The sequence below is a fragment of the Macrotis lagotis genome, chromosome 4 (genome assembly GCF_037893015.1).
Source record: "Macrotis lagotis isolate mMagLag1 chromosome 4, bilby.v1.9.chrom.fasta, whole genome shotgun sequence".
NCBI classification, from domain to species: Eukaryota; Metazoa; Chordata; class Mammalia; order Peramelemorphia; family Peramelidae; genus Macrotis; species Macrotis lagotis.
The window spans coordinates 187,236,975-187,254,942 of record NC_133661.1 but is presented as its reverse complement, the minus strand read 5'-3'; the positions used below and the strand labels follow the sequence as shown (position 1 = coordinate 187,254,942).

Sequence of the window (17,968 nt, the reverse complement as noted above, 5' to 3'; positions counted from 1 at the left end):
CATCTATCCTTCAGTTGTAGCCTTTCTTTTCTTTTATCCTTACTATTTCTACCTCTTCCAATCCATAGATATTATCATTGCTTAATATATTATTTATTATATATAAGATATATATGTAAAATATATGTGTATACATGTATACATATGTATATGTTTTCATCTCTTTTCAGTGTAATCATCCCCATTGCTCCTCTTTGTCCATCCCATAATCATTTTATATTGTTTGATATTGAGAGCACTGACAGCTGGGGTCAGGTGAGGCTTCCCTTAAGAGATGGCACTTGAGCTGAGACTTGAAGGAAAAGAATTCCAAGCTTAAGAGATAAGGGTAGAAGGCATTCCAGGAATGGTGGGTGAGGAAGGAGGGAGAAAAGTTTATACAAAGACAAGAAGGGAGATAGAATGCTAAGTCCAAGGAACAGTTTAAGTAGACCAGTTTGCCTGAAATAGAGAATATATTAAGGGGACTAATAATAATGGGGAGTTAAACTGTAGAGAATTTTAAAGTCCAGGATGAATAATTTTTATTTTAAACCAGAGATAATAGGGAGTCACTAAAGATTTTTGAGCAGAGGAGTGTCATTGGTAGAGTGCAGTATAAATCAGTTCCATATCTGTAAAATAAGGGCCCTCATTTGATTTGGAAGTCATCTGTAGATTATGAAAAACTTGTGTAGACTTTTTAAAGTTTTTTACATGTATAAAGATGACATATGAACTAAGGAAAGAGATGAGATCATCAAAGGAGGGGTTGTAGAGAGAAAAAAGGCTCCCATAAAACCTTAGGAAGCACCCAATCTTAGAAGGTAGGAAATGGATGATAAACTAGCAAAAGAGAATGTGGAAGAATTTAATAGGCAGGAGGACAATAATAATAGCTAGCTTTTATAAAGTGCTTTATGAATATCTCCTTTTATCCTCATAATAACCCTTAGAGGTAAATTCTATTATCATCCCCATTTTACAGCTGAGAAATCTAAGGTTAATTGACTTGCTGAGGGTGGTGTGCTAGTTAAGTATCTGAACAGAAACTGAACTCAGATTTTCCTGATTTCAAATCAAATGCACTATCCACTTTACTATCTAACTGCTGAAAATAGTGGTAAGGAGTCCAAGGGAGAAAAGAATCTCTCTAAGGATGAAGTGATTTACAGTATCAAAATCAGAAGATAGTTCAAGTGGAAAAGGAAAATGAGACTTTGGATTTAGTAGTTGAAGTCATTAGTAACTTTAAAGAGAGAAATTTCAGGAGAATAAGCGGTTGGGGCTAGATTACAAGGGGCTGAAAAGTGAGTGGATGATTGAAAATTGAAAACAATGAGTATGGATGACTTTTTTAAAGAAAGAATGAATAATTGATTTTTTTTACAATTTTTAAAAATAGTCACTATAAAAAAATAAAAAAAAATAGTCACTATGCTCTCCAAATTAAGCCTTGTTTCTCTTAAACTCTAAAAGAAGGAATGTTCAGAGAATTCCTCTAGTCAAGACAAAGCAAAGGAAAACACTCCAGGAAGAAAGGCAAATGAGAAGGGTAAAGGAAAATCTGGAACTGGGTGGTCTCAGGAATGCCCCCTACATGGTTATTGGGTAATGTGTTACCTCTTGCCTAAAGCACATAGGACTTTCCAGGGTTGGTAGTGCTCTTTGAAAATTATCCACAAGGATTAAAATGAAATGCTATTCTAAGAAATGAACAGAATGCTCTCAGTAAAAAAACTTGCATGAGCAGATACAGTGGGAAATGTATTATATACAAAGAAATAGCAATGTTGTAGTATGATCAGCTGTTAATGACTTACCTTTTCTCAACAATGTGGTGACCCAAGAGGACTCTGAAAGACTTATAATAAAGAATACTATCCATCCCAAAGACAGGTTGATGGTGTCTGAATACAGATTGAAGTATACTTTTTTTTTTAACTTTATTTTTTGGTGGTGGGGGGATTATGTTTACTTTTACAACATGACTATTGTAATGGTTTTCATGAGTACATATTTTTAATCTATATCAGATAACTTGATTTCTTTTTTTTTAAATTTACTTAATTTTTTTGCAGAAAAGGAAAGTGGTTTTTTTTTTTTTTAGGTTATTTTGTAAGGCAAACGGGCTTAAGTGGCTTGCCTAAGGCCACACAGCTAGGGAATTATTAAGTGTCTGAGATCGGATTTGAACCCAGGTACTCCTGACTCCAGGGCTGGTGCTTTATCCACTACACCAACTAGCCGCCCCGATAACTTGCTTTCTTAATGAGGGGGACCAGAGTGGGAAAGAGGGAGAGAATTTGGAACCTAACGTTTTAAAAGTGAATGCAAAAACATTTTTGCATGCAACGAGAGAAAAATAAAATACAAAAAAAATTCACAAAATCATAGAAGTCAAGCTAGAAAAGGCTTTAGAAGTATTCTAGCTTCAACTCCTTTTACAATAGAAGAAATTGAGACCCAAAAACATTAAGCAAAAAGGACACCAGAGTCTTGCTGGAGATCATGTAGGATGTGAGCAGATGAGATGACATTTGAATCCAGATCTCCCCCAGACTCTGCTGCTTTTCTCCCCTTCATATAGACAGGATAATAGGTGAGATGAAGATTAGATTGACTACTAATTTATATTAAAGAGTCTTTGTTTGAAATTCCTTTATGTCTGTCCAAGCTCCCAACCGACATTATATTTTATTCCCTTTCTCAGTGTTTCCCCTTTCTCTAAAATATTTATTTACCCTTTTCACTGAGACTTTGCTCACTCCATATTCTATTATCCCTTATTGTTCTTTATCATGTGTCCCTTTTCCTTCTATTCCCAATACCCGCATGATTAAATGAGACAATATTTGTATGACCATGGCACATGTCTGGAGAATTATTGGGTCATATTTTACCTCTGGCCTGAAGCAACATATGACTTCCCAGGATTGGTAGTGTTCTTTGAAAATTAAAATGAAATGCTATTCCATTATAAGAAATGATCAACAGAATGCTCTTAGAAAAAACTTACACAATAAATATTTGTTCAAAGAGGGCACTTGAATATTTGTTCCCTTCCCTCCCTTTCTTAAAAGTGTAAGTCTAACTTTGTCACTTCCCTACTCAATAAACTGCAGTAGCTCACTCTCTCCTCCAGGATCAAATATAAAATCCTCCATTTGGCATTCAGAGCCCTTCATAACCTACTCCCCTCTTTTTTTCAGTTTTCTTACATCTTATAAACACTCCCCACCCCCCCAACCAAGACCCTCCATTTCCAGACTCTGGCCATTTGTACTGGAGGTCCCTAGAGAACTTCAAGTACTGTCCCTAGTCATTTATACCTCTTAAAAAATCTTACCTTTTACAGGAAGACTTTCCTAGTCCTCCCTATTGCTAGTCCTTCCCTTTGTGGATTATTTCCAATTTATTCTTTTTTTAGCTCTTTGGGATATAGCTTTTGCATGTTATCTCCCTGTGAGCAGCAGGGAGTGTCTTTTGCTTTTTTTCCTTTACACTAAGAGTCAAACAAAGGAGGCGCATAATAAATGTGCTTGATCAACTTCTCTGTCCTTAGGATCATAGATTTAGACCTGGAAGGACTCTCAGAGACCCTAGTCCAACTCCCTTATTGTATAGATTAAAAAACAAAGAAAAACAGGCTCAAAAAGATTACTTAAATCACTTGCCAATCTACCCAGATGATAGTTATCAAAGGCAAAGCTCCAAATCTGGAACTTGTGATCTTTCTACTTTACTACACACTGTCATCTTAATGCTCTTAAGGACACCTCTGGGTAGGGGATTGCCAGATAAATTTGATATTTTGCTTCAGTCCAACTGCATCGAAACTCATTGTCTTATCTGGTGGACAGTGAAAAGACAACAGCTAGTTTCTATCTTCTCTGAGAGTAGAACCTGTCAGTATTTTGAAAATCGTTATTCAGTTTTTCCCATTTCCTCTTTTGCAGATTGAATAAGCCCCCAAGTCCTTTAACAAGCTCCCCATAAATTCTATTATTCTTTTCATTGCTTTCTAGATTTTCCCTTAGTTTTATCTTGCTCTCTGGATAAACAGCTGCAGTTAGACAATTGCTACTTGAGTTGCCTGGGAGGAGGGAGGGAGAGGATAGAAAGTAATTCAGTTTCAGTTTTGAGAAACTTTTGTTGTTGGAATAAAATTTTTGGAAAGGAGCTCAATCTTCACTTTAAAGCTCTCAAATTTTCTCTACTGTTTTCTCCTCACCTGTCCTTATTCTCATTTTCATCTTGAAAATATTGAAGTTTGATAAGTTCACATATATATTTATATCTACTTCTTAAGCCCCACCTTCTAGAGTAAAGTCATTGAGTAAGTTTTTAAAGAAACGAAACTGAAAGTTTTCTAGTCTTTTTGTGAGGCTTTTGGGATTGTTGACTGTGAAAAAGTGTCTCTATTAAAGGAGAAAAGACAGAGGGAGTATCACTTTTACTTGGTGAGTGTGTGCTATGGGTTTTTCTTGATATTTATTTTTTAATAAAAGTATTATAGAATTTGTGTGATAGACTTGAGGTTTTGCTTTTTCATTTATATTTACAGCTTAAGCTCTGAGTGTACTGAAAACCACTGAACCCCCAAACCACAGACCTATTTCAAGAAAGAGATTATATGGCTGTATATGCTTTACTTCTGGGACTCCTTTTCTTTTTTTAAACTAATCCCCCCCCCCTTTTTCCCCTTTTATTCCTCCAGCCCTAATTCCACCTCCTTAACTGATAGGTTACAACACAGACACACAGGAAGAGAGCAAGAGAGAGAAAGAAGCAAGGAAACACAGAAATCAAATTTTACCCTGGCCCAGCCAGGTTCTTTTCAGAATGCAAACTGGTAAGTTCACCTGAGGATAGTGATACTAATCACACTGCTATTATCAGTACCAAGCTGTGATTATTTGTCTTACATGATGTTCTTTTCTGAATTTTTCCAGCCAAGTTGGAGATTCTGATAGATGGTTTTTGAATTTTGGAGGTAGAAGTAAGAAGGTTGGTTCAAACATGTCAGGATCTGTGACCTACAATGGTCCTCATCTAAGAACCTGTTACGAAAGTGTCTCAGATGATAAAGATCTAAAGAAGTCTAGATTCAACTTGGAAATAATCAAACCCTCTTGTGATCCTTCCATAAGAGTCTCAGGGAGACCAGCAAGAGACTCCTCAGCATGTAGTAGGAAGAGTAAAAACTGGTTGGTGCTAGATTACCTTCAGAGATCTCCAAGAACAAATGAAACTCTCTTTGTGACCCCTGAGGAGCTCCATTTATGGAAGGTCCTACAGGGAACATTGGATTTGTCTCTCTGGAAGGTGAAAATTGGTTGGCAACTAAACCAGAACTCAGCAATCATTTCCTTCTTTGGTCCCCATGAAGTGGTCTCTAATGCCAAGATTGCCATCAGTAAACTGATGATCCTTCTTTGTTCCACTGTGAAAATGAACCCATGGTCTGGCCTGATTCAAGAGCAAAGATGGATGAGTGGTTTCTTCCAGGTAGGAGATGGCCTTAGTCTCTCTCTCTGGAAAGGAGAAGCTTCTACATTCCGAACCTCAGTTACCATGAGTCTTACCTGTAGGCCACTGGACAGACAAAATGAGGTCAAAACAGTTCCCAGGGTAAAAGTGCAGAGGCAGCATATCCTGAATGAGCGAGGTATTCCCCAGGTGCTCCTACAAGTGATGCTGTCATCCTCTTGGACTGGGCATAGCTCCAGAAGGGATGTAGCTGCTATGAATGAAAACCAGGAACTGATTGCCAGTGCTATCACTTTGGCCCTTCAAGTTGCAACCCAGGAGAAAAGTGCTTCATTGGTGATTCATTCCACTGGTCCAGCAGCCCTAGCAAAAGGGATCATTGTAGGAGTCAAGGACTTTAAGAGCCTGCAGTCCAAAGGGAGCCGCCTAAGGAATCTTACTCTAGCAGGAAATGATAATGACTTTATAGCTGAATGTGAGGTGGAATGTTGCAGGTGGTGGTCCCAGAGAAAGGATCATCATGTCCTCCTTCCCTACATCATGAGCTCCTGGGAAGCTGTAACAACGCAGGTGGTGGTTGGAAACATCATTACTCAGAAAGTAAGTAGTCATTTTTTTTTATATAGGTTTTTGCAAGGCAAATGGGGCTAAGTGGCTTGCCCAAGGCCACACAGCTAGGTAATTATTAAATGTCTGAGGCTGGATTTGAACTCAGGTACTCTTGACTCCAGGGCTGGTGCTCTATCCACTGCACCACCGTAGCTGCCCCAAGTAGTCATTATTGTGTCTGGTTTCCCTTAGGTCAATATTCCAAATGCAGCCTTGGAAAGAGTCCATGACTGATCCATAGGGATGATGAGTGGGGGTAATGGGGATCTGGGAAAAGCTAAAAGAACCATGGATAAAGAGAAATCTAACAGTTCTTAAATACCGTATGGGATTCAGAGTATGTACGATCTCCTTTGAGAATAGAACAAAACAAAGTAGACACTAGAAATAATATCTAGTCAGCAAAGACTATGAGATATGTAACAGGTGACAAAAGAATACTATAGACTTTCTATGAGGATTTTTTTTAGGTTTTTGCAAGGCAAACAGGCTTAAGTGCCTTCCCCAAGGCCACACAGCTAGGTAATTATTAAGTGTCTGAGATCGGATTTGAATCCAGGTACTCCTGACTCCAGGGCCAGTGCTTTATCCACTGCACCACCTAGCCGCCCCTCTATGAGGATTTCTTATAATACAAAGCATGCCCATTTAGGCTAAGGGAAAGAGGAATGGAAGTCTCTGGTAACCTCAAGACTGAGGGAAAATGATTTAGAATTTTATTAACTTATGGAAATTTTCTTTTAAAGAGGATGTTTATCTTAATTTTTATGAATTATTTTCATTATTTTTTCTTCCTGGGCTTTTCTTCTGTCCACAGACTGATGTGGTGGTTTTCCCTTGGATTCTGGGGTCCCACAATAGCAGTTGGGTCGAGGAGATGTCTACCCAGGTCCAGGAAGAATTGGAGAACATTCTTGATCCCCAGGATCTCCTCCATGGAAACATCATTACCATTCCTGCTTCTAGCTTGCCTGGTCTGCATTGCCAGGTCCTATATATCATCTGCCTAGATACAGGATTAGTTCAACAGCACCAGGTTTGGCCTAATGTTTGTTTGAATATGAATGAATTAAAAGACATTTTATTAAGCTTTTGCTATGTTTAAAGCATTGTTACTAAAAGAAAAAGCAAAACAGTCCTTGTTCTCAAGGAACTCACATTATAAAGGAGGAGACTTCATATTTCGGATGTTCAGCTTCAAGTCAGGTGGAAAGGTCCCATTGTCCTTGGGGTGCAGCAGCAAAGCAGATGGCAATGCATTTTTATTGTCATTTCTACTGATAAAATCATCTTTGTTTCTGATGTTTAATTATTTTACAATGCCAAGAGCTTTGAAGGTGAGAACTTTCTTCTTGACACCTTTAATTCTTGTGGGTGCTGAGGCCAGGTTGTAGTAGCTGTAAAAGTAGCTGCCAAGTTGCATCTGCAGAGAATCCCCAGGATGATGACTTTAGGGGCTGGGCTAGAAGCAAAACCAGGGTATAGTGTGTGCTGCCTCTACTGGGACTCTTAGGTTTATCTGCCTATCAGTGGAGGTTGGTCAGCAATTTGTGTTGGTAACAATGATAAGGAATTTAACAACAATTGCTCCTTTCCATGATGGCTGTGGAGCCTGTGATAGAAACAATGATCTGGAGTACAACTATTCCTATGGCTCTTGGGTTTAGGCCAGTGGTTATCTTCTTTGGAGTCTGAGGGAAGGTGGTAGTGGTGACCTGATTTGTCCGACACATATCAAAGCCTGTCTTTTCCTTGGGAGATCTTACTACTTTAATTAGATTGACTTACCTGTCCCATAGATATTTGTTTTCCTATGGATAGAAATGGATAATGGCTGTGGAAAGTAGGACTGGTAGTCTAGGGGCCACTCATGTTTATAAATTGATCTCACATTTTCACTTAAGACCCTTAGTTGTCTGAGCACCTTGGAGTGCCCTTCAGTTTATCTACCTTTTATTTTTTAGGTTTTTTTGTTTTGTAAGGCAAACAGGGTTAAGTGGCTTGCCCAAGGCCACACAGCTAGGTAATTATTAAGTATCTGACAATGGATTTGAATCCAGGTACTCCTGACTCCAGGGCCGGTGCTTTATCCACTATGCCACCTAGCCACCCCCTGTTTATTTGCCTTTTATAGAGGAGTCAGATGGGTGAGATCTTACTGGAAGGGACTCTCTTAAATCCCTCTTAATGCAGGGCTATTTCCAGTTTCCCAGTGTCTCCAAAATTGTATAAAATGATGAACTAAATAATTAAGACAGAACTTCCCCTCTATCTACTTGTTCCTTCCCTATTGCTTCAAATATGTATACTATATATATATATATATATATGTGTGTGTGTGTGTGTGTGTGTGTGTGTGTGTGTGCGTGTGTGTGCTTTTTTTTTACTATTTTGAATAATGTTTGTTTTTTCTAAACATCATCTAATGAAGTACAGTTAGTGGGAACTTCCTGCCCATTATCAGTCTTTCCTTCCCTTCTGTTTACTTTGATCTAATCTACATAGGAGAAACAACTTCTCATGGATTTGATGTCCATTGCTATATTTATCTTAGATTGTTAATTTTTTACATGTGCACATTTCATCTAACCAACTAGACAATAAGCAGGTTAGCCTCTCCATGAGGTTCAGAATTTTGTCTTTTCTGTTTTTGTATCTATAGTATCCACCATTGTACCCTAAACATTTTGTAGGTAAATTTATATTGATTGAAGGAATGGGGTAACATACAAAAATGTCTTGAACTTCAGGAGCAGAAGTGCTTTATGGTCCTTTTCCTGACACATATACAACTCTGGCAACTTCCTACTTCCTCTAACAGTTCCTTGTGTCTTCCTTTTAAGTATATACTGAATCAGCAACATGGGTACGATTGCCAAAGTACATCCCATATGCTTGATCCTGCTTCCCATATAAACCTTTGCCCCAGCTTCTGTTGCTTCCCACCAAAGAGCAGACATTTTTATGGAGACAGACAGGCTACATATTCTTGCATTTTAACTAGAGTTATAAATTGTTGTAATTATATTTATAAGTACTTTAAATATCATGATTGTTACATATTTCAACAGGTCATTCAGCAGGTGATCTGGAACTGCTTGAAGAATTTCCTTGGTTCTTTTCTGGAATCCATTTCCTTTCCCATGTTAGACCTGGAGACTCCTGGGAATTCCAATCCCTTGCACATTATGTTAGAAGAGATCAATAACTTCATAAAACAAAAACCAAATACATGGATGAAACTAGTACAGATAGTACAGCCCTTAAGAGCAACCAATCCTCAGAAGGTAAAGTTTCAGTGAATCCAATACCAACCATCATGGATAGAGATACTTTATTTTTTTATTTTAGCTTTTTTTAGTTTTTCAAGGCAATGGGGTTAAGTGGCTTGCCCAAGGCCACACAGCTGGGTAATTATTAAGTGTCTGAGGCTGGATTTGAACTCAGGTACTCCTGACTCCTGACTCCAGGGCTGGTGCTTTATCCACTGTACCACCTAGCTGCCCTGATAGAGATACTTTAGACAAAAGTTTAAATCTTTCTTTTCTGGGTCTTGTACAGTTCTGATACCACCACTGTTTTAGTCCCAGGGTCCTCAATTGCTTATTATCAGGAGCCCCAGTATCGCTAGTTTTTGCTTTCTGAATTGTTCCTTTGCTCCAAAGTCAGACCCCCCCCCTTTCTGTGCCAACTTTCCTTTCCCCAAGGGCAATGTTACTCTCACTTAGCTTTTTGGAGTGATTCAACCTGGTAAAATAAATTCACACTGTAAGTGTGAAAAACTTAATTGCCTAGATGAGTGTATTACTTCTCTTAGGCAGATTTGCATTTTAATGGAAAAATCTGGTTAATGCAAATTAATAGAGCTCTACTGGTGGAATCTAAGCAAGGGAGTTTGAGGACAGATGGCTATCCTCTCTCAAAGTTCAGTAGATTGCTGATTGGAGATGGACCAGAGTCAACTGAGGTTTTAAATATGAGTCTTCCCCCACAGAAACAATAATAAAAATAAAAGTCAATGACATTAAGTGCATAGTATTGTCACCTGTTCAGATTGTTGATTTGTAATTGTAGATCTAATGTCTAAGAGCCGAGGGTACCTGAGAAGACAAATATAAAAGTATTTAAGTATTTATTTATTTATATTTATTTACACAGTCAAATCCAGAGACTTTTAGAGCCTTCTAGAAGAGAGATGCAATGCTTCAATGTTTATTAAGTGGCATAGTTTCTTTTGTTTGCTTGATCTTTATTTGTTTTAAATATGTAAGATTTCTTCTTTCTTTCCCTTTCAGGTGACTGAAGTTTTCAGAACCCCTCCTGGTAAGTAAAGTGGGAATCTCATAGAGTTGACATTATTCAGTTTTCCAGAGAATTCATGCTTCTTCTCATTCACAAACATTTCCTGTCTTCAAAATTTTCATTTAATCTATTATGTTTATTAATATGGTACTTCTTAACTTACTTCCTCACACTTCCAAGGGCCTTAGACTAAAGGTCACAGAAATCTATGTACCTATTGCAGTTATGAAATACTTCATGCTTTACTTTTCAACTTCTATCCTTACTAGTTAGTAAGGCAAAAGAAAGAAAAACTAAAGGGTCAGTGGAGAGAGCACTGGTCCTGGAATCAGGAAAACCTGAGTTCAAATCTGGCTCAGATACTTAATAATTACTAGCTATGTGCAAGTCACACTTAGCAGAAGATGGTTGGTTGGATGGTGCAGTGAATAGAGCACTGGCCTTGAAGTCAGGAGAACAGGAGTTTGAATCTGGCCTCAGACACTTGCCACTAACTAGCTGTGTGACCTTGGGCAAGTCACGTAACCGTGATTGCCTCCCATCCAGGGCCATCTCCTGAGGTCCTATTTCATATCCAGCCACTGGATCCAGATGGCTCTGGGGGAGAAAGTGAGACTTGTGACCTAGTCCAGCACCCCCTCACTCAAATCCAAATCATGTGCTTGTTATGACATCACCTCCCTGATATCATGGTCTTCTTTGAAAATGAAGGTCAAACATTATTAGCTGTGTGACTTTGAACAAGTTACTTAATCCCATTACCCTTCACAAAAAAAGAAAGAAAAACTAAAATGAATTCAGATTATATTAACCCTCTGCTTCATATGCTATTTAATAACTGACTTTAATTGATAAATATTGACTCTATTACTTAACCCTAGTGGTTTTTTCAGATATATTAGAGTCTCAATCTTAAGATAATTAACCAATAAATATCGTCTACCTTCTGTACATCTAGTTCTATTGGAGAAGAAATAGAAGTGTAAGACCCTCCTGCTCTGAAAGAGTTTACAATTTAATTGATGTGGCAGGACTAGCATAATACAATTAGTAGTTCAGTATGTAGGAATTATATATGTCTATCCTCCCCTGAGGGCTTCCTTTAATACTTGGATTCTCAAAGGCTATGTAAATTCAGTACTTATTCTACCAAGTCTTACTAAATTGGAAGGCCTCAAACAAAAAATACCATTGAGACCATCTCACTAAGTTTGGAGATGAACCCATCACCTGACTGGTAGCAGAGTGATGATTTTTGTAACAGAAGTATCTCTAAAGACACTATCAAAATGATGCTGAGGTTATAATCTTTGCTGATGGAGGCATATAAGTCATTAATCATTATTTAATGGCATGTGTGAGTAAGTTATATAACAATAGAAAGAGAGATTTATAAATATTTTATACATGCACATATATGTCTTTAATCATTGATAAATTTTCTTTGTGGAGGGAAGCATGGTAAATTAAATTGAGATCTGACCTTAGATCCAGGAAGACCTTTTGATTCAACCCCCACTTCTGACACATTCTTTGGTCAAATCACTTATTCTTTCAACTTCCAACTTCCAAGAGCATAAATTGCTGAGAAGGTGATTTCTAGCACTGATAAAGGTAGTTTACTCATCTGGGTATATTCTATGTTAAAGAAATCACAGTTATATAAATATCCCAGAAAATATAAAAATATAAAAAATTATAGAAAATAAGTGTTTTTCATTGGAAACAATAAATTTATATAAAAAGGAAAAGAAAAAAGAAAAAACACATTTAGTCCCTTTCTTGTATGTGTATATGTATATGTATATACAATATGTACATATATATGTAAACATATAGATATATTCATTAATGTTTAAGATGAAATTAAATACTAAGGGTAAAGATAATATTGTTCAGAGAAGACAGAGAAGAGATGATATTTGATCTAAATCTTGATAAGGTTGTATTTGAATAAGCAAGAAAGTGATAGATAAGACATTTTAGGGTAATGGAGAGGTGTAAACAAAGGGCTTTGTCCTGGTGTCTTTGGAATATCATGATTTTAAAAGAGAATTCATGTTGGAAATTTGTGGAAGAAAGGATTGGATGGGTAAAATAGGGCCAGAAGATAGAGAATCTTAATAAATCTGCAGGTATATTTGGCACAAAAATACAGATTTGGAAGTCATTTCCAAAGGTGTCGTTCTTGAAGACAATGGTAATAAATGAGCACTCAGAGGAAAGAAGTATTTAAAAAAGAAAAACAGAAGACTATGGGAAAAATCTTGAGGAGAACTCACATTTAAGGTTCATAATAAGGAAGACAAATGAACAAAGGTGAGGGAGAGAGAGAGGGAATAGATTAATATCAACAAAAGAGGAGGTTTAAGAGAGTATAGTGTCAAGAAAGCCAAGAGTATCAAGGAGAAGGGAGGGATTCATAGGATCATTGATTTTTGAGATGGAAGAGATTTCAAGAGGTCAAATCCAACCACCTCAATTTATTAATAGTAATAATAACTAACTTTATAAAGTTAGTTTTATAAACTATGTTTTATAAAATATAAAGCATTTTAAAGCACTTCACTCATATTTTGTAATCTTTACAAGAATCTTATTAAGTAGGGAAAGAAATAAATATTTATAAAGCACCTACAAGTTTCAGGCACCCTGTCAAATGCTTTACAAATATTATCTCATTTTATATGAGACAATATTATGTATTACATTACCCCATTTTTCAGATGAGATTAGTGAGGCTGAGAAAAGTGAAACAATTTGCTCAAGACCACACAGTTGATAGGTATCTGAAGCAGATTTGAACAAAGTTTGTTATGGTTCTAAACCTAGCACACTATCCTCTATGCCCCAAGTCCACTTAGCTACATAATACTATAAATGAAAAGAGTGAAGACTAAGAAAATTGATTTTTAATTAAACCCTTCAGGTCAACACTGTTTTCCTTTCTCCTAGAAGTCATTAGTCTCTGTCAGAAAGAAGACCCAGCTTTTGTCCAGTACCTTAATGACTCCCCAATTGTTTTCCAAGAGTTTGAAGAAGACTTAAGGAAGATAGACTGTGTATTCCAAACTTGTGCTTCTTTGGGAGTGCTTAAATTTTTAGCAGAAGGGGAACAACTAGACCCATCCAACTGGGAGAAAGCTGTGGAGGATACTTTTCAGAAAATTAAGAAGAGATATGCTGTTCACTATGAGAACAACTCAGATATTCTGAATGTTTTAAAAAAACAACCATTGTTAGTGAAGTCTTTTGCAACCATACGAGAATATGAAGGTCCACGCTTTGTAGGGCCAACTGAGGCAGTGAAGATGTTTTTACAATATGTTCAGGAAATGACTTTCAATGAAAAGCCAGTGTGTGTGGAACATCCTATTCTCCATCTGCCTAGATACACAGTGGTCAAAAACACAATAAACAAAATGTTTATTTTTCCTCACACTCCAGTTTCTATAACCTTGGAGGAAGGTCCTTTTGGTATGATCACTTTTCAGGGGCGCCGAAAAGATGTACTTGAGGTGGAGAAGCAGTTTTATAGTCTGCTGGTTGGTTTTAAGAACTGGCCAGTCTCACTTTCCCCATTCCAAGTGCAATTTATCCAAAGCCTCCAGGAAGAACTCTTTAATGAAAATTTTTTCCTTGCTCGAGATATTTCAGCAGTGTTGAACATTTCTGATGGAGTTGGGATTTGGGGGCTTGACTTTGGAGAACTGGTTCAAGCAGAAAATTTACTGAAGAGTTTAGTTTATGAGAAGAAGGTTGATATAGGGGAAGAGGTCCAGTGGGCAGTCAATGGCCTGGAATGGGAAGCTCTACTGATAGCACTAAGAAGTCAAAAGAAAGTCACTTTTTATAGTGTCAAATCACTGCAAGATATCTTGACTTCAGTGGTCATAGTGGGCACTAGGGTTGAAGTAACTGAGGCAGAGACCAATATTAGGGAATATTTGATGAGTTATTCAATTACTGAAGACAGAATTATTTCCCCTCGACCAGAACTGGCTGAAGCAAAAGAAAATCTGTTTCAGATAATGAACTGGGGAGACTTAAAGGTGAATATTTGGATTCAGACGAGTCATTCTACTTTAACCTTGAAACTAAAAGGACTGAGAAGACATGTAAAAGAGGCCAAAGGAGTTGTTCAAGCTGATCTAGATTTATTGACTGTGAGAAGCATCCCTGTATGGCACAGAGGAGTACAAGAATACCTTTCTGGGATTGGAGCCACAGTTCTTTTCACTTTTGCTAAAGAACTCCAATGTTTGGTGAAGATTCAAGTGCCAGAAACTACAAATTCTTTGTCCTCTGAGGTCTCAGCCTGTAAGGAGAAAACTGAATTGGTAAGAATCATCAATTCTTTTTTGTTGTTGTTGTTTCTTGTTTTTTAGGTTTTTGTAAGGCAAATGGGATTAAGTGGCTTGCCCAAAGCCACACAGCTAGGTAATTATTAAGTGTCTGAGTCTGGATTTGAACCCAGGTACTCCTGACTCCAAGCCAGTGCTTTATCCACTATGCTACCTAGCCGCCCGCAAGAATCAGCAATTCTTTTTTTTTATATTTATTTATTCTCTTTTTATACAAATAATGTTTTTTTATACATTAATAAAATATTCTTGTTTAAGAGTAAACAGAATACCCCCTCTCCCCACAAAATATAGACTCGCTTGAGCGATAAAGTAAAGGGGAGAAAAAAAATTAAAATAAAAAATAATAGTAATAATTGTAGGTATGGCCAGATGGCGCAATGGACGGAGCCCCAGTCCTGTATCCAGGAGAACCCGAGCCCATATCTGGCCTCATACACCCAACAATCACCCAGCTGTGTGACATGCAAGCCACCCCAACCCCAATTCCCTGCAAAAACCAAAAAAAAAAAAAGAAAAAAAAGACCCAAAATAAAATAAAAATAGTAATAATGGTAGTAGGGGTGGCTGGGTGGTGGACAGAGCATTGGCCCTTGAGCCAGGAGCACCTGGGTCCGAATTCAGCCTCAGACACCCAAAGATCACCCTACTATGTAGCTCCGAGCAGGCCACCCAGCCCCATTTGCCCTGCACCCCCCCAAATAATAATAATAATAATAATAATAATAATAATAATAATAATAAATGTGCTTCAGTCTTTGTTCCAACACCAACAACTCTGTCGCGGATAGATCACATTCTTTATGGTAAGTCCATTGCAAAAGTTGATTCCATATTTTTCCACTGTTGCCATTGCTGATCACAACTCCCTCCCTTCATATTTCTCCACTACCATGTATACTATATTTTCTCTCTACTTTCACTCTGACTCTACTGTAGGGTAGATGAGTGGCACAGCAGACAGATCCCTGGTCCTGGGGCCAAGAGGCCCTGAGCCCCCTACCACCCCTTAGGCCCAGCATCCACCTGGCCCTATGGTCCTGGACAGGCCATCCAATCCCAGCCCCTTGCTAGAAGTAAAAAGGAAAATGTGTTATATCTGACCACTCTCCCCCCAGGGTCCATCCTTTCCTCCATCACTCACATCCCCCCCCTTCCACCTGTCCCCCCTTTTCTTCTTACTCTAGATGTCTATACCCCATTGAGTATATATGCTGTTTCCTCTCCTAGCCACCTCTGATGAGAGTGAAGATTCCCTCATTCTCCCTTGCCTTCCCCCCTTCCATATCATTGCAATAGCTCATTGTACTAAAGAAAAAACTTATCATATGAGATATCTTGGCCTATTCCCTCCTCTCCTTTTTCTTTCTCCCATCACATTTCCCTTTTTTTTCTATTGACTACATTTTTACACCATATTTTATCTTCAAATTCAGCTTTCTTCTGTGCTTCAACTATAAAAGCTCCCTCTACCTGCTCTATTAACTGAGAAGGTTCATATGAGTATTATCAGTGTCATTTTTCTATGCAGGAATACATGCAGTTCATCATCGTTAAGTCCCTCATATTTTCCCCTTCTCCTCCAATCTCTATGCTTCACCTGAGTCCTATATCTGAAGATCAAACCTTCTGTTCAGCTCTAGCCATTCCAACAGGAACATTTGAAATTCCCCTGGTTCATTGAAAGTCCATCTTTTTTCCTGGAAGAGGACATTCAGTTTTGCTGGGTAATTGATTCTTGGCTTCATTCTAAGCTCTTTTGCCTTCTGGTGTATTATATTCCAAGCCCTATGAGCTTCCAATGTAGTTGCTGCTAAGTCCTGTGTGATCTTGACTGCAGCTCCACAGTATTTGAACTATGTTCTTCTGGCTGCTTGTAATATTTTCTCTTTGACTTGGGAGTTCTGGAACTTGGCTATAATATTCCTAGGGGTTGGTTTTTTGGGATCTCTTTCTCAGGGCAATCGGTAGATTCTCTCCATTTCTATTTTGCCCTCTGCTTCTAGACTATCAGGGCAATTTTCCTGTAGCAATTCTTTGAAAATGATGTCAAGGCTCTTTTCCTGATCATGACTTTCAGGTATTCTAATAATTTTTAAATTATCTTTCCTAAGTCTGTTTTCCATATCAGTTGTTTTTTCAATGAGATATTTCACATTTTCTTTTAATTTTTCATTTTTTTGGTTTTGAAGTATTGATTCCTGATTTCTTGTAAATTCATCAGTCTCCCTGAGTTCTGTTCTTTGTCTGAAGAATTTGTTCTCCTCAGAGAGTTTTCTTATCTCTTTTTCCATCTGGCCAATTTTGCTTTTTAAAGCATTCTTCTCCTCAATAACTTTTTGAACTGTTTTATCCATTTGACCTAAGCTGGTTTTTAGCATGTTATTTTCTTCAGCATTTTTTTGGATTTCCTTGACTAGGCTGCTGACTTCATTTTCATGTTTTTCCTGCATCTCTCTCCTTTCTTTTCCCAGTTTTTCTTCTAACTCCCTCATTTGATTTTCAAAGTCTTTTTTTGAGCTCTGTCATAGCCTGAGCCCAATTTCTGTTTTTCTTGGAGTCCTTAGATGCAGGAACTTGTGCTTCCTCATCTTCAGACTGAGTATTTTGATCCTTCTTGGGTTCATATGGAAAATATTTCTCAATGGTCTTCCTCTTGTTTCTCTGCTTGCTCATTTTCCCAGTCTGAGCCTGGTTTTGGGGTGCTTCCTGAGCTTTTGGGACACTCCCACAAGGGTTTCAGTGTGTGAGGCTCTGTCCTCCCTCCTGGTCTGTGAATGACCATATACGCCCCCCTCTGTCATGGGGCTGAGGTGGAGGGTGCCCTGCTGTTCTATGGGGGGCCTAGACTGTGATCAGGATCTGAATGTGGTCAGAACCCCAGAGTCCTTTTCCAGGGTCCTTTTCCAGGGGCAGAGGACAGAGCTGGGCAGTCTCTCTTCACTCCCCTCCGCTAGGTTCAATGGGCTCATGCCCTGGGGGTCCTGCTTACTGGCTCTGCCTGCTTCTGTTCCTGGATCTGGGCTGGGGAAAGACCACTTGTTCGCTGTGTGCCCTGAGGGCTGGGCTTCATGTGCTCACTCTGGCAGAGGTCCCCCTGCTGTTCCCCCAATTTGTACCCGGTGCTTCCCAGGGCATAGCTCAGGAAACTCCCCCCGCTACTGTGAGCCGCGGCTCCCAGCTCCCTGGGACTGCCTCCTGGAGGCTGAATTTCTTTTGCT

At 38.4% G+C, this 17,968-nt stretch overlaps 1 protein-coding gene across 4 annotated transcripts in view; it reads left to right on the top strand.

The window, feature by feature from the left end:
* The first annotated feature begins 4,204 nt into the window (after positions 1-4,204).
* Positions 4,205-17,968, top strand: part of LOC141521955 (uncharacterized) — a 28,779-nt gene continuing 15,015 nt past the window's right edge. Inside the window, exons 1-7 of one of the 4 annotated variants that reach the window (XM_074234979.1) lie at positions 4,205-4,442; positions 4,727-4,834; positions 4,935-6,072; positions 6,899-7,117; positions 9,153-9,368; positions 10,377-10,404; positions 13,339-14,723. In XM_074234979.1, the coding sequence (XP_074091080.1) occupies positions 5,002-6,072; positions 6,899-7,117; positions 9,153-9,368; positions 10,377-10,404; positions 13,339-14,723 (2,919 nt within the window). In that variant the 5' untranslated portion in view covers positions 4,205-4,442; positions 4,727-4,834; positions 4,935-5,001. Of the gene's footprint in view, positions 4,443-4,699; positions 4,835-4,934; positions 6,073-6,898; positions 7,118-9,152; positions 9,369-10,376; positions 10,405-13,338; positions 14,724-17,968 lie in introns of all 4 variants that reach the window. The other 3 variants (XM_074234978.1, XM_074234981.1, XM_074234980.1) reach the window with 3 other exon arrangements.